This window comes from Ochotona curzoniae, unplaced genomic scaffold (genome assembly GCF_017591425.1).
Source record: "Ochotona curzoniae isolate NIBS_2020 unplaced genomic scaffold, NIBS_Ocur_1.0 scaffold_3835, whole genome shotgun sequence".
In the NCBI taxonomy this organism is placed as follows: Eukaryota; Metazoa; Chordata; class Mammalia; order Lagomorpha; family Ochotonidae; genus Ochotona; species Ochotona curzoniae.
In genome coordinates this window covers 8068292-8085752 of record NW_024467114.1, presented here as the reverse complement: position 1 = coordinate 8085752, position 17461 = coordinate 8068292, and the positions used below count along the sequence as shown (strand labels likewise).

Genomic DNA, 17461 nt, shown 5'->3' with positions numbered 1-17461 from the left:
CTCCACTCCGGACGCCCAGGAAAGCTCCAGCATTCAACCAAACCAAAGAAAATCTCTACCATGTTCTCATAGAAACGGAGCTGTGGTGAGCGTCAGAGGGTTTTGAGTTAGGCTCGCATCTGTCTGAGAAAGAAATGAGTGACAAAGTAAAAACTTAGGCAGTAGGATTCCAGATGAAAAACCCAATCTGTCTCACGGTAGATTTTAGTAAATAAAACATTTGCTGTAAATTAATCAGAAATCACATTTAGCTCTGCCCATTCCAGTTTGATAGCCACTAGCTCCATGTGGCTATTTAAACTGATAAACTCCGGGGTGTGGCGGGAAAGGTGCCCTTAGCCTGGCAGTTATACCACTGATGGAGAGGCCACTGACCCACATGGGAGTGTCTGGGTTGGATACGCGGCTCTGCTCCTCAGACTGACCGTGGGACGCGCTGCCGAGGGCTCAGCTACTTGGTGAGACCTGGGTGAGTTCCTCCTGATCCGCGGCCGTGGCCTGGCCTCTTCCACTCAACTGCTGATATGTGAACTAGAGCGATGGGAACTCTGTTTCTCAAACAAAAAAGTCAACATTTCAAAAGAGAGAGAGATCAAAATAAAAATATTTCAGTTCTTCAATGGTGTTGGTTACATTATAAATTACTCAATAGCCACCCCTGGCTAGTGGCAATCTATGTGAGAAGTGAAATTACAGAATCAATGGGCAGCACTACTCCAGAGTCTCAAGATTAAATGCAGCTGCTGGAAATTTCTAAAAGGAAGTATGTAGTATTGATAGGACTTGGTTTTTCAAATCGGTGTTAACTGAGAAAATCAATGAATGTGGCAATGGAGAGGAGGTGTGGGTGACCAATACATCCCCAAAGATGTGCTATGGGGTAGAAGAAGGAGCCTTTCTCAGGCTGGATTCCAGATGCAGGGCCAATGTCCCTGCGGCAATGCCCCTGTGCCAACCCTTTTCTATTTCCTTGGGGGAAAATCAGAGACGTCAGAATTCATTTGGCAGCTACAACTTAGAAGTAAGGGACGTGGAAGAGAAGCAGTCCAAGTCAGGAACACAAAGCCTCACCTGATCACCACGTGAAGTCAGAGCTGTGGGGACAACTGCACTCAGATTACGAACTTTCGTCAGGGTCACAAGAAATGTGGGGAAGTGGGGAATGCCACTTGTCTTCCTCTTTGTAAATAAAATGGTGCAGTTAGTCCCAGGCATCTAAATGGGCAGGCAGCTGAAGCATGGGGCAGCTCTGGCTTCTCTAATAGACACTTGAACTGTTGTTGCTAGAAGGGGAAAAATATATAAAAGCATATATACACATTTATATAGAATCTATATACTTATTCATATATAAGCATATGTATGCATCTATATCTATTTCTATTTTATGGCGGTAACTAGCTGGTCTACCATATGTTCTTCTGCTTTCTCCACCCACCCTGGTCACATGTACATGTATGTATGTAAGATAAAGAATGTAAGAGATCAGTTACATACAAATCAGTAAAGTCATTAGTCAACGTGAGACGAAAATGGGGGGAGGAGGTTGACTGTGCGCGTGAGAGAGAAACAGGAAGGGCGAGACAAAGAGACAGGGAGATAAAGATTGTGGGTTATGGCCAGAAGCAATCAACATCTCTAAGCCCCAAACAGATCTCACTTTTTGGCTGGCATTTGAATGAAAAATTATAAATTGTATTGTGGTCTCACAGTGGCATTCTCCCCAACAGACTTTAATGTGCCCAGTCATGCCATCTTTGTCACAATGAGATGCCAGAGGGTGTGAGAAAGGGAAAAGTACGTGCTGTGGCCTGGCAGCTTCTGCTGACATCCCCAAAGCATGCCGATTGTGACCAAGAAGTCAACACACTGAAACAGGCACGGAGGTGGAAAATGAAAACAAATGTAGTTAAAGAAATATACATGATTTTTACACACACACCCCACCCCCAGACGTCAATCTTTTGGATTCTGGCTTGGGGAAAGTGATCAAAATCTGGCTCAAGCAATGAGACCCAAACTTTGCCTTTACTTTAAATTGACTCTTTTTCAACAGTCATTCCATAAACACACAACACACACACACATACACGCACACACCCAGCTGGTATGTTTATTGGTTTAGACACTAAAGGACTTAGCTGGACAAACATCACAAAGATGATGGCCGATTTAATTGAATTTATGATCAAATGCTTTCCAATGCAGGGAGAGTGGGAAGTCACGTATGGGGAGATTTGAATAATTTAAGGGAAGTTCTCTGTTTGGCAGCGTGTTTGTATATCAGGTCTGGAGGGATTAAGGACGGCTGGCCCTCGCTTGTAGAGAATTCACACACAGATGTACGAACGCGTGCCCAACAACAATGTGATGAGGGCCAGACTTTCCATTCCTCTGCACACACCATCCACACGGTAAGACTTCAAATGTCAACCATCAGTAACAGGTTTTTCTGAGCTCCTTCCAAATGTTCAAAGAACCTAACAATGCTCTTTCAGATAAGACAAAAATGGATTTGGGAGTTGCAGGCAAGGGTATTTAAGGCATTTTTATGCATTTGTTTTTAGTAGAGACATATTGAAAGCTATAATTCAAGTCATTCTTGTGCGGGATCTTAGAACTTAACACAGGGTGTGTGCTACAGGATACGGGCCTGGCATGGCATCTGAAAGGCACAGGAGAACTCACAAGTAATGAGATGTATGCAGCAAGCTCGTGCTTCCGGCCTTTCTTAACCATTCCATGAAGTTGGTCATGGGGCCAATGTGATGGTGCAACTGGTGTCGTACCTGCATTCCAGGCTGGAGTGAGGGTTCAAGTCCCTGCTAATCCATTTCTGATCCAGCTCCCTCCAGACCTGCCTGGAGAGTAGCAGATGATGGCTTCGCTGTTTGAGCGCCTGCCGCCCACATGGGAGACCTGAACAGAGGCCCTTCCAGCTGTGGTGACATCTATTGGAGGTGTGAACCAACAGATCGGATATCTTTCTCTCCCCTTCCCTTCCATTTCACTCTTTCAAACGAATATTTATTAAAAAGGAAGCTAAGTCATCCTCTTGGTCTCCCCCCAGCCCATGGACATCTCAGCCTCGCCAGTGAGACCACCAGGCCTTCCACAGCAGCTCTGGCTCATCCCACAGCTCTCACACAGGTAGCACGGCAGGGAAAGCTCCAGCAGACGACTGAACTTGGCAGCTGTGATCCATCTACGGGATTCCTTCAATCCAATTAGGAAAACTGTCTAATAGATGTGTTTCAAGACTTAAGAAAATCGCGGTTTTGCATTAATTATGTACAACACTATTTGTTAACTATCACTCTCAGGGAGAAAGTGGCGGGGAGATGGGAATCTGGTTTCTGCATGAGAAAATCTTCAGAAAAGAACAGGATGTGGGGACCAGGCAGCTGAGCACATGCCAAGGAGGCAGGGTCCCCTCGAGGGGAGCTGCCCACGCACAGGAACACTGCACCTGTGGGCCTGAGAGAAACCCCGAGTGGCACAAGCTGCTGAAAGGAGAGAATGAACATCTGCCGGACTGTGCTTTGGACAGTGCCCAGCATTTCCACCCATGCCTTACTTACAGATTAGACAGTTTTTGTGCCAGGGGGTTCTCCTAACGGGAAGACCCAAGGCTCCAAAGTCAGTGGGCTTCCTGTTACAGAGTTTAGTGGATCTAGGATCAAGAGAAGATAGCAAAGACCACGCGGCCCTCGGGCACTGCATTGCCACTGATGCCAGCACTTCCTTTGTGCCGTCATCCTTCTGCTTCTCTGTCCTTCCGTGGCTCCCGTGAATGTTGATTAACTGTGCAGTCTTAAGCCAAGGACTGCCAGGACGCACACAGCCACTGTGCAATACGCATGGCCAACAGGAACAGCCCAGTCAGCGCATTCTCACAACGAATACAAGTCAAGTCCCAGACGCAGAAGGCCTCCCCCAGAAGGCAGCCTTACAGGCCAGCGCAATCACCCAAGGTCAAGGGCGGAGGGCATGGCCTTCCAGCCAAAGAGTGACACGTATTAAATGTCCCCTGATTCTCTAGGGATTTCTGGTGTTTGCTTTCTTTTGGAGGCTGAAAATGCACAAACTCCACCAATAGTTTCTAAAAAAAAGAATAAGATGCAAATAGATGTAGAGCAAAGGGATCACCTATCAGGTGCGTCTTAACTAAAGAGAGGTAAAAACTTCCTCTTTCCATTTGTACTTCACTCCCTGAAATGTGACATTCTCCCACGTTCTGAAGCTTCGGATTAATCTGTATACAAACAGGGGCCCAGGGAAGGAGACCGGCGCTTGATTTGAGGAAGGGGGACTTATTTGGCAAATGGAGCTCGTCTCTATAGCATCCCTCACGTGGGGAGCAGGAGGCCGAGCCTTTGTGATATTTCCCGAGTAGAGTTAGAGGAGATCAATGCAACCGGAACAGCAGTGGAGAGGTGAATTCCTACGGGAGTTCAAAAAGTGCAGCGAGCTCTGTGGCTAACCCTAGCAGCTCCCAACAGTAAAGGCAGTGAGAACAAGGAGAAGAAACACAGATGCTTGCAACAGGCAGCGCCCCTCGGGAGGGAACAGTGTGGCTTCTGCAGGGGAGGAGTGCGGGGAGGGCTGTCCACTTGAAGCTCTTTGATAGTGCCACTCTGCCCGCCCTGCTCACTGATGGGCACTCCTGCCGCTCTGCCCGCCCTGCTCACTGACGGGCACTCCTGCCACTCTCCCTGCCCTGCTCACTGATGGGCACTCCTGCCACTCTGCCCGCCCTGCTCACTGATGGGCACTCCTGCCACTCTGCCTGCCCTGCTCACTGACGGGCACTCCTGCCACTCTCCCCGCCCTGCTCACTGACGGGCACTCCTGCCACTCTCCCTGCCCTGCTCACTGATGGGCACTCCTGCCGCTCTGCCCGCCCTGCTCACTGACGAGCACTCCTGCCACTCTCCCTGCCCTGCTCACTGATGGGCACTCCTGCCACTCTGCCCGCCCTGCTCACTGACGGGCACTCCTGCCACTCTCCCTGCCCTGCTCACTGATGGGCACTCCTGCCGCTCTGCCCACCCTGCTCACTGACGGGCACTCCTGCCACTCTCCCTGCCCTGCTCACTGACGGGCACTCCTGCCACTCTGCCCGCCCTGCTCACTGATGGGCACTCCTGCCACTCTCCCTGCCCTGCTCACTGACGGGCACTCCTGCCACTCTGCCTGCCCTGCTCACTGATGGGCACTCCTGCCACTCTGCCCGCCCTGCTCACTGATGGGCACTCCTGCCACTCTGCCCGCCCTGCTCACTGACGGGCACTCCTGCCACTCTCCCTGCCCTGCTCACTGATGGGCACTCCTGCCACTCTGCCCGCCTTGCGCACTGATGGGCACTGCTGCCGCTCTACCCCCTCAGAGTATTTACAAATAAAAGACAGGGGTGAGAAGTCAAAATGGGATGCCAGGTCTCTGGGGACCTGAAGTGCCAGATGCCAACTACCCTTCAGGGAGGACAGTGTATGGCATCAGACCTTCACGCTCATATGACACCAGCAAGCACGTCACGCGCTGGAATGCCTCACCTGTGGTTCTACGATCGCACTGTCCAACACGGCTTCCAATGACCACACGTGGTTCCCTGACATTTCAATTCATTTAAATTTGAGTAAAATGAAAGTTCCAGTTCTCAAATCACAGCGCAAGCACTGAAGAGTCACAGGGATCTAAGGGTGACAGCAGTGGGCAACCCAAATGCTTCGTTCCTACGCTTCAGCCTTCTCTCCTCTGTGCCAGGGTCGAGGATCCCTGTTAGTGAAACTGGAACATGGACCCATCAGACAGGATGTCTGACCTCACGGGTGGCTTTGTTCTCTCCATGCTTCACCTGTGACTCCCAACTCAACAGGAAACATAGGTAGAGAGGCCCCAACGATGTCCACTTGCCAAGTCCCGAAGCCTGGGAGCATGTGGCTTGTGATGGCAGAGGGAACCCTGCAGACGTAAACAGGGCTACACACCTCACTGCAAAGTTAACCTGGATCAGCCTGGCAGGTTGGCCCTGAGCACCTGAACCTTTAGAAGCCAGGAACTTTTTCCTGCAGGAAGCAGAAAACGAATGGGGATGAAGACGAAGCCCGGGAGACCTGAACCTGGGTTTAAAGGAGGAGGCCGCAATGTGACAACGCACACAGGTGGCCTCAGGGAGCTGGCCCGCAGCTCCTGGCTGACAATAAGCCAGGGACGGGAGACCTCAGCCCCACCTCTGACAGGCGTGATCCTGGGAGCAAACTGTCTCCTCCGCCTGGCCACACTCTGGCCTCAGGGACTCAGCTTGGAAAGTAGCAGAGGCCTTCCGCCCTGTGCTGTACAGAACGCCGAGCGGACACACTGACACACCTGGGGCCGTGTGCCACGGCAGTTATGGAATACAAACACTCCACTATGAGAGGTGCGGGACGCTGCTTCAGTTCTCCCTTTCAGAATCTGTATGGGTGAAAACGTCAAGAAAGCCTAAATTCTAGTCTTGTCCCTATGGGGAAGTGAGCAAGGACACCAGCTCCCCTGCCCCTGGCAGCTGGATGTCACTTCACAAGTTTTGCTGGACTCGAGCCTCCTGCCGTGAGCTGCATGGCAGGAGCAAGGTGCTGGCTGTACAGAGTCCAGCCCATATTCTGAAAGGATGGAAAAACAACGGCTGCTGCCAGCTCCCAAGCCTGGCACAAACTGCCAATTAGCAACAGAAAAGACAGATGTTTTCTGCCTGTCAGAAGGGGAACCAAAAACTTGTGCCCAACAGATAAGAGACAGCGTGGGGCCTGCCCTGGCCATCTCCGAGGGTTATGAATGTCAGTAAACTCTTTCCTGCACAAAAAAAGACACAGACAAGAAAGCTGGCAATGACACAGAGTGATGGGAGATAAGCTCCTGGGGGCGGCAGAGTGTGCCAGGGACCATGCTCGTCAGCAGGGAGTGAGCGGGTGGCAGGCAGACTGTCATCCCTGGCACATGCCTGTCACAAGCCGTGCCTTCCCCAGCAGCGAGGAAGGACAAAGCTGTGGACTTCTCATTACAGATGGTTTTCCCCAGGGACCCAGGAAGTCAGGTTCCTGTCCCAGGTCTCTCACTGCATAAAATCCTAGCCTGGGAATGAGATCCGCTCCAAGAAGAGACCTCCCCAGCAAAAGCTGCATTGAGAACCAAGTAAAGCCCGCGATGAACAAGCCCTCATGCACATCAGGCTCTCAAAACTGCTAACAACGCATCTACGGAACGCACCGCAGGGCATTCTTTTCAATTACACTGATTATTTAAACACATCGGATTCTTTTTCCAGCTTAAACTATAAAACAAAGATAATACTGTCCCTTACCACCTCAAAAGACTGCTGTAAGGGCACACACTTTGCCCGGTGGTAAAGACGCTGGTGCTGTCATAATCTCTTCTCCAGCTCCCCTCCACCACGTTCCGTGGGAGGCATCACGCGAGGACCTCAAGCAGTCAGGGTCGTGCGAGCCACATCGGAGACCCTGCCTGAGTTCTGGCATCCTTGCTCTGCCTCTTCCCAGCTGTTACTAGCATAAAAGAATTTCCAGAGAATGGAAACACATATATGCTCTTTCTCTCTCTTCCCCAAATAAACAAACAAGCAAATAAAGGTATAAATTACTACTGTACAGGGCACATAAGGATATGATAATGGACTTAAAGTAAATCTTCAATTGCCATGGTTGTCCAAACAATAATCACCGTTACCACCTCCATCGTAAGACTGGAGCAACAAGCGTACGGAAGGCCCGTGCCAGGCGCTTTCGTGCGTCCATGCCGCGGCCACACTGCATGGCAGGGTAAGGCCTTTGGCAAATGCATTGCTTCTCTTTCGGCGGCTTCCTCTTGGTCTTCCTGCTACCTGCTTCTGCCTGGGTCATGGGCCATATCTTTGCTCTGTCCTCTTTGAGGACTCCCGGGTTCCCATCAGAGCCCAGAGTGTCTCTCCTGCGAGGTCTCCCTCCTGTCTCCCTTTAGGTGGCAAGGGGTTAACATCACAGCCATGCAATGCCTGCAACAACTGAACTGATGATTTGTTCTTGTGAAAATGAATGTTCCCTTCAGTGCAAACTTTCAAACAAGCAGGTGAACCCTCGGAGGGCCTCCAAATGCCACGCATAGGTATCCAATGGTCAGATAAGAGATTTGCTTGGATCTGAGTATACCTGCGTTGGAAACTACACTTTCAAGGGTGACAGACTCAAGGCCATCAAGCTTTCTAAGGCAGGTCCTGAGCCCACAAAACTGGGCAACCAATAACTGTAGCACCTCCTCCGGGTTAAGAGGCTGTGTGTCTACTGCTGAACACATCATCCCAATAAACCCACTCCCAGCCAGAGGTGAATCGGTGTGTAGGATAATTTCTTTGAAAATATTAAAGAACAAATCTCTAAGGCACTGAGTAAATTAAAATCGTTACTTTGAAGTAAATAGAATTATAGCAAAAATGAACAATGAAAAAAGTAGAAAAGATTTCAAGATCTGACTCAACTGCTCCCCCTAGTGCCATAAAAGGGTTCATGCCTTGCTCTCACTTGTAGCTTGCCGCACAGTTTATGCTAGAAAATTTCAGATTAACGGACAAGAAAAAGGCAAAATGTTAAACAGGGCCCATCAGTTTCTTGGGAAAGCACCGAGTTAAGTCTTAGGGGGAATACATCAAATATGGTGACACAAAAATGCAATGGAGAACCAGAGACACAGTGTGAGAGCTGCTATTCCTTTACATTTTAGTTTGAATGTATTTTTTTTTTATGTATATGTAACATCACTATTGAGTCATCTTTAAATTATGTTTTGGAAGTCAAACATCAAATCAGATGAAATATTCATGGAAGGTTCAAGAATACTAAATTAGAAAACAATTCTAAATCTTATAAACCAGGATCTATGACTTGGCAGGTAGATTCAAACACAGCCCATAAATATTTTCTGCTCTGTTTTTGTGTGTGTTTGAGAGTGTGTTTGTGTGTGGTCCCCAAAAGACAAGCTTTGCCAAGTGTTTGCTTATTAGCTATACACTTAAAATCTAATTTTCATACGTTCTTAGGAGAAATCTAATGGCACTTAACCAGCAGAAGGATGAGCAGGAGGCTGGGGTGGGGCAAGCAGGACGCGTGGACCAGCACAGTGGATGCTTGCGGGCCCTTCCGCTTCCCCGGCTAGCAGCACTGTTCTCTCAACTTTGTGGTTTACGCTCAGTTCCCTCTCTCTGATACTGAACAAACCTCCCAGACCGCTCAGCTGTTGGAGAATTCCAAAACAAGCAAATGTGTTCCTGGAATCTCAGCCTGGACTTTGCTGGAGAGCGCGGAGTAAGCCTTCCTCTCTGGCCAAGACGAGAAAACATCTTTTAAGTGGCTGAAATACTTGGTTGATTGCACATACATGCCAACGTCAGGCAACTATAAATAGAGAGACTGGGAGGAGAAAGAGCTCGAGTCTTTACTACTCCAATGAAATAAAATGGAGTGTTTTGAGGCAGGCAGAGAATAGGGCGTGTTTTTATACAATTCAGACTTGTCTCTCTATTATCCAAAACCTTCTCATATGGAAGAACCCACATGGTTCCTGTACTTCCATGATAAGAAAACAAAAGGACTACTTTCTTTACTGATGTAGATTTATTCTTCTTACTCCTATAACTGAGATTTTTCCTCTGTATCCTTTTGAGTTTCAATGTCCGCTGGGTCATTGAAAAATCCCCCCATTACTGCTTTGTTTTTTCAGAACACTAAAGAAACATTTCAAAGGGTAGAACTATGCCCACGGTTACTGATGAAAACGAAGCCGCAGAGAACTTCACGGGTGTCACCTGGGGCAATCCCGGTCTCCAAGTAAACAGGCCCACGTGCGCTAGCTCTTCAATAAAGGACTCGCAGGTTCCTGTCCCTAGAAACCGCTGCTCTCCGAGGCAGGCTCACACATCTGCCAGCTCTCAAAGCCGGACCACTGCATACTTTTAAAGGCACTGTTGTTTCATTTGGAATGGTAACCACCTGCCTCATATTAACCTACACGGATGGGGCTCGAATTAGTTCTTACAAATTAGCTCACTTCATTTCACACCTGCCCACTGTACCAAAGAATTTGCCAGTTGCTTGCGTTTTTTTTTTTTATTAACTATGCTGTAGATATGCAAATTGGGGAGTGGCGGTGGGAAAAGCTGTGCTTGCTTTAACAGTCTTTTAACGTGGTTCTGGGGGATCCAGCGGGAGGCAAGAGCAGGTGCAGGGCTGCGAGGTGCATCTGGAGGAAGAGTCCATACAGATTCAGCGCCTCCAGGCTCGCAGGCCGCTGTGGTCGGCCAGAGGCCATCACGCGGCTCTACAGACTCAACACTGAACATTGCATCCTGGTAAGTAATGTCCTAATAACACTCTTAGTGATGATATTATTACTTGGTGTTTATGAATTGAAGCCTTAAGGCAACAAAAAGTTAAGACTTCAAAATAGCCAAGGGATGGTTCTAAACAAGCCATGGCCATAATTTCAAAATCTTCGCTCAACCTTGGTCTTATTGATGTCCCTAAAATATTTCAACTGTAATCAGAGGGTAGGGCTCCGTTTATTAAATGCCTCTGAGTTACTTCTGATAGCAAATCCCACGGCTCTAATGATGCATCCTTAGAAGCACTGCGATGCTGAGGACGTGATTCGGATTTTCCTGTTCCTTTTAAGCAGTTCACGGGAAACGAGCACTATGGAGAAACTGCGCGGATTGAAGATATTTTTTTGGAACAAAATACTCATTTAAAAAAAGTATTTTTGTGTAAAAGGCAGAGTGACAGGGAGAGACAGAGATCTTCTACCCACTGAGTTATTCACAGAAATGGTCACAACAGCTGGGGTTGGGTCACGCTGAAGCCAGGGGCCAGGGACTGCAGCCAGACCTCCCTGACTGACGGAAGCAGTGTGAGCCACTTCTGCCCCTCCCAGGCGCACACTTGTGGGAAGCAGGATTCGAAGCACGGGGTAACCGGGATTCAAACCCTGAGACAGGATGCAGGCATCCTAAGGGGTGACATCATACGCTACATCCCAACATCTGCCCCTGAACCCACAAACCTGTCTTTCAATTCCACTTGCCCGTGAACTTTTAGACAGCGGGTATTTATTAATTGTAAACGAGAGTGAGAAAGAGTGAGTGAGCGAGGGATTCTCCATCTGCAACCTCGCCACCACAGGCAGGTCTGGGACAGACCCATCCAGGTCCCCCAGGTGGGACGCAAGGGACAACAGCGCTTGGGCACATCTTCCGGGAGCCACACTGGAAGTAGCCAGGACTTGACCTGCGATCCAATACGGGATGCTGGCATCTTTAAGGGGTGAGCTATACGCTGACCCCTCCACAAACTGATTGAACTGCTTTATCGTACAGTGGTTACTTGGTTATTTGGTCAAAGCTTTTAGAGCAAATGTGAGAGAGGAAAATGATCACTTCATTAAGCTGGCAACTGCGCATGGTACACGTTAAGTACAGCCAGTGAGTGTAAACACATCAGACTCCTGGGTGTGAAGGGAGGCCGTAAGGGGTCAGGGCACACACAGGACACTTCCAGGGGAAGCCGAGAACAGACACTTCCAGGGGCAAAGCCTGATGTCCAGCAAGTGCTTTCACACAGAAACTGACTGATCATAAACGCCCAAGTCCGTCAAACAGACTCCTGTATAACGTAACGCCTCACGAGGGAGCCACTGTAGCTGCTGACAGCATTTATTTGCGGCATTTTAAATGGAACAGATTTTTGCTTTCCTTCATAACTGATGGGTCCAAAATTAAACAGGCCACAACTGTAAGAAGAGATATTGCAACACCAAATTCCCAGATATGATTTTGTCATGACAAATGATGGTTTATCTAACCCAAGTCAGCTCAGTTATCTTTTCTTCAGCTAAATTCTTCAGACATGATGCCCAGAATTCAAAAGGAGGGACTCAATGACTTTGCTGTCTCCATCTGGAAGCTTCCATGAAGCACTCCCAGAGAACTTACGAGAACCAGACCTTCAGATATGCAGATTTCAAAACTAATAGAAATAAGAGTATTTCAAGGGGTCAGAACAGATAATAGAAATAAAATAAATGGAGCACAAACTTGTATACTTCAAGAGATACACTTATTTGGCTTTTCAATAAAATTTAGAGGAAAAACGGGTAAGCTGAAAAGCTGTGAAAACTGTCACATGTGCCGTTTCGATTAGAAAGCCAGTCCTCTATTTTGTGGATATTAAAATCTTTCTTGCCATTCAGTTGCAAGAAGACCGACCACCGTGAATTCAGGCCCTAAGATTCCGCACTGCTGCAGGAACCCGACAGTGGCTGGCTCACAGTAACGATTGCACAGTGTCCAATGGCCACGTGCATGGATATCTAAAACTGTCAGGAATCTTGAGCAACACAGAAAGAACGAACATAAATCTGCAGAGACTTACTTATTCCATGCTTGTCTAAGGTTTTTGGAGCTGTACAGGGTGAAGCGTTCTGAAATAAAAAAGAAAAACGATAAACAATCTTTGTATCAGATGTACTCATTGAGCGCCTGTTGATGAAAACTCTTTAAAAACCACTGACTACAGTAAGTGTTCGTCCGCAGACAGGATAGCGGCAGAGCAAAACGGAGTTGTAACGCTTTAAATAACGAGGCCTGTTACTTTGTCTTTTCTCTAAGATATTTTGTAATCTGGTTTCCTAGTTTTATCTTGGAATAATTATTTTTAAAATTAGATTGAGGAAAAAAAAACAGTGTAAAATACAAACTTTAAAACTTTCAGCAGACTTACAGAAGAATATTGGCACATCCATCAAGAGTTGATTTTTTCTACGAAGATTTTGCTTACCAATAATGTTGGAGCTCCTTTCTTAAAATGTGTAGCATTCACACCTGCTCAGTGTTTTATAGTGCACATCTGTATTTGTAACGGATACTTTTTACTAGCTCTTAAATTTAAAATAAATATTTTATCAAGTAAAATAACAAAATAATACAGCACAGATTTCAGTGATCTTTGAATCTGCTAACATATCAATTGTTGATGCCGGGCATGTCTCTTTCTGCACATATGCTAATGTCTATTTTTTTTTTTCTTCACACTGTGTGATATTTAATTAAGGGCAAAGTCCTTTCCAAAAACGTCACCTAGAGTCAACTTGATCCACTGCTGTGTTTTGGATATGGGTCTCTTGGGACTCCCTCTAGCGCCCGGGAGACCAATCCACGGTTTGCTGCTTTTTCCAACTAAGAAAATGTTGTTGCCAAAGTCTTTGGGATCTCTCGCGTGAGGCGCGTGGGAAGGGCCGGGACGCCGCTGGTGATTACCACAGCAGCACTGTCCACGTTAACCATGCAGAGGTTACCACGCACAGCCGGATGAAGCTGCCAACCTGCTGGCTTCCCAATCTGTCCTCAACGAGTTTTCACCTTGGCAAGGACAGCAGGGTAGCGCATGGTTCCAGCACCACGGGAAGCCACAGAAGTACTCCTGTGTCAGCGAACTTTCTCACTTTGTGCAACCTGGATTTCAGCTTGCCTCTTGTAATGTGATGAACGGCTAAGTGACTCTCAGCATCAAAGACAGAAAGTGTCTCTGGCCTTGTGGATCTTGATGAGTTCCAGGAGGTAGCCTGGCGGGGCCCGTCAGGAAGAGCTCTGGCTTCGATCTTCAGCAGCTTTTCCTCTTTTTGCCTACAGTCAGGGCTTCCTCGGGTTTGTTGATTTGAGCAACGATGACAGGAAGACATCCAGGTGGTGACTAGCAGTTGGACCAGCAGCAAACACACAGCGTCCAGCGCTACTGGCTTCCACAACTCTGAGAACGCAAAGAATCCGTGGTGCTTCCTGTTTGCGCATCTCTATGTAGAATATTTGGATTTCTAACATGGATTATTCAATAAATATTACTCTAAGACACTTTTGGCTTTTAGTAATACATCGCGGATAGTCCTTTAAATTAAGAAAACACATGTTGTAATATTCAGTGTAATATTCGTGTAATATTCAGTGACAGAAGTGTTACAACTTACTCAACCCACCTGCCACTCACGGGCTGCTCGGCAGCTTCCGCTTCCTTTACCCTGACAGTGTTTCACTCAGTGTCCACACCCATCCGTCGCTGCATGTGGATGCCACCGTTCCTGTCACCTCCGCCAATACGGAACGGCTCAGCAGATGCATGCACATTTTATATCTGCATAGATGCCAAGATATTCACTTTCGCTTTGCTAGTGGAAGCGAACGGGAGTGCGCTTTGTGCTACACACTCCCCGGGACTGCCCGCCGTCAGCGGTTATCCCGCCGGGCTCGGGAAGACATCCCTGGGCTTCCTTCCTTATGCTTTCTGGTCATCTTGCATTGTTTATTATCAATAGCTGGTACTGACTCTAATATTTAATTGTTGGGCCTTTATCAATTTGTAAAAATCTTCTGCACATGACTAAGTTCTTTTAGATGCGTGAGTATGTATTTCATTTTCATTTATAAAGCGCCAGTCCAAATGAAATTTTAAATTTTACCCAGTAAAATACTATTTTTTGTTTTCTTGTTTTGATGAAAGATCCTGACACTGAGTTTATATAAACAATATTTTGCTTTCATGTACTTTTTTAAACTAAGTTTTTATCTTCTGATTTGAAACTTTAGAAGCTAAATTTCACGTACACGGGTCATTTTGCTTGTTTAAGGACAACAGAGAATTTGGACAGGACCAGCGATACACTGATCGCGGTCATCATTCTTCGTCAAACAATCTGAAGTGACTTGACACTGTATTAAGTTCTAAAACGTATTAGTCTGTTTCCTTTTATGCTCATCTATGAACGCCAGCGCCATACGGTTTTGGTTAGTGTGCCTTCTAGAAAAAAAATACCTTTACTCTTATTATCCTTTTTCTTTTGTAAAAACTATTTTGTGGTAAGGGCTGACCATTTTATTGCTTATTCCTCACACAGTTGCTGCATGCTTACCATGCGCTAGGGGGCGTCCTAATGCTGTTGCTAGAACAGGTGAGCCCAACACAATAGACACACCATCACTGTGGGCCACAAGCTGGACCAGCTACTTTTTTTTAGATTTACTTATTTTTTATCGGAAAGTCAGATATACAGAAAGAGGAGAGAGGAAGATCTTCTGTCCATTGGTTCACTCCCCAAGTGGCTGCTATGGCCGGAGTTGGGCCAATCCGAAGCCAGGAGCCAGGTGCTTTTTCCGGGTCTCCCACGTGAGTGCAGGGTCCCCAAAGCTTTGGGCCGTCCTCCACTGCTTTCCCAGGCCACAAGCAGGAAGCTGGATGGGAAGTAGGACTGCTGGGATTAGAACCGGAGCCCATACAGGATCCCAGCATGTGCAATGAGAGGACATTAGCTGCTAGGCTACCGCGTCAGGCCCTGGACAAGCTACTTTTAGAGAGTGGTCAGTTTTCCAGCAAAGTCAAATGAGGAGACCTGATATCCAGGCACTGGTGTGACATGGACACTTTAGGACACTTAAGTCCATAAAGCCAGCAGAATAATGTTCTTGCTCGAATCTATCTGAGAAGGATGTAAAACTTCTGTGCATTAGAATATGACGTGTCTTTCCGTTCAGAACGTACGTGTGCACACACCCTTGAATAATGTAACGCTTTCTTTTCTGTACAGACCTCACGTCTTAAGAATTTAATAATAGGCTTAATTCCGCTGAATACGGGGTGGTGTCCTGTGTCAGTGCTACTGCTGCGCACGTTTCAGGCGTCAGAGTCCGTCTGAGAACAGGAGGACTTCCCCAAGCGCGTTCCGTTTCCTGCGTTTGAGCCGCAGCTCACTCAGAGTGACCGGCACCACTGTGCGGCGACTCATCCGCTCGTCCAGCCGACCTTTTGCGAACAAATACTGTTTGGCAGGCACGGGTCTTAGGGCTGAAGCTGCAAGAGGAAAGCTGAGCAAACACCTTCCTGCTAGCAGGAGCTGGCTCTCCGGGAGAGGCGTGACGCCCTGCACGTCGGGGAGCCCCAGGAGACAGGGCAGAAGGAGGCCTTCGTGGCCTCTAAGGCACCGCACGGATTTTATTCTTTCCTTTTTAAAAAATGGGGTCACGCTGGCCAATGTCTGGAGGATATACCAGAGGAGGCAAGAGCTTTAGCCACTAGGCTACTGTGCTAGGCCAATCTAACTTTTGAGCTCATTCTCTGCTGGACTATGTCATCTAAGATGTAACATAACTCAACCCGTTATTGTAGAATAGAAATTAAAGCAAATTCTAAGTTTGGGGACTGACAAGGAAATGGAAAGAATAGTCCCTTGTTTGATTTTTAAAAAATTAGGGCCCAGTGGCGTGGCCTAGCGGCTAAAGTCCTCACCTTGAATGCGCCGGGATCCCATATGGGCACCAGTTCCAATCCCGGCTGCTCCACTTCCCCTCCAGCTCCCTGCCTGTGGCCTGGGAAAGCAGTGAAGGACGGCTCAAAGCCTTGGGACCCTGCACCCGTGTGGGAGACTCGGAAGAGGTTCCTGGTTCCCGGCTTCGGATCAGCACAGCACCGGCCGTTGCGATCACTTGGGGAGTGAATCATTGGACGGAAGATCTTCCTGTCTCTCCTGCTCTCTGTATATCTGACTTTGTAATAAAAATAAATCTTTAAAAAAAATATCTAAAGTTTGGCATTAAAAAGAAATATCTTAAATGCCTTCGAAACAAATTTGATCTCCTTAACTATGTACCCTTCACAAGTCAGTCTCACTAATTTGCTGATTTCAGGATGAACAAAAATTCAACTACAGATAAAATTAACATAATCTTGCGTTTACAAGTAAATTATTCTTAGCAATTATCAACTGCATATAAATCTAAGAATTGGCTTATTTAGAGCTTTAAGCTACATTAATAGAATCCCCCCGAAATACAATATGCCAATTGAAGCTATAGCTAAAAGACACAGAATTGATAGCAAAGCATGCCATATTAGAGTTGAAAAAAAAAAACACAAAAGGCAGAGCGAGGCAACATTCTCAGCGTTCCCTGCTGCCACCAGCCATCCAGAAGCCTATTCCTGGGCCTACGTCTGCGTGTTCTGCCTGCCGCTGGTCAACGAGGCACACAGCACCGAATAGATACTAGTTTAAAATACATTTTTGTCTGTAAGACCAAGAAAAGACATTTAGGTGGGGGGGGGGGGCTGAAGCAAGGAGCCAGGAGGTGAATCTGAGTCTCCCACAGTCCTGGGGCCATCACCGCTGCCTCTGCTAGCCTGTGCCACAGCAGGACGCCGAGCACAGAAGCGGAGCTGATCACTACGGAGTGTGGGCTGTGGTCATCCCAAGCGGACTCTGCACCACTAGGCCAGATGCCCGTCCCCGCTCTATGGCACAGAAATGCACCTGCACAGGTCACAGATGCTCAATGCCGCTGTGACGACATGGGACACAGTGCCAGGGGACCTGGGGTGCACACCCTACAGACTCGAGCGTCCTG

The 17461-nt window shown here is 47.6% G+C and overlaps 1 protein-coding gene across 1 annotated transcript in view; it reads right to left on the bottom strand.

Annotated features, from left to right (window-relative positions):
• The window catches only part of CDK14 (cyclin dependent kinase 14), a 440392-nt gene that overhangs the window by 97519 nt on the left and 325412 nt on the right, over nt 1-17461 (bottom strand). Inside the window, exon 12 of the mRNA XM_040964848.1 lies at nt 12453-12501. Within this exon, the coding sequence (XP_040820782.1) occupies nt 12453-12501 (49 nt within the window). The remainder of the gene's footprint in view (nt 1-12452; nt 12502-17461) is intronic.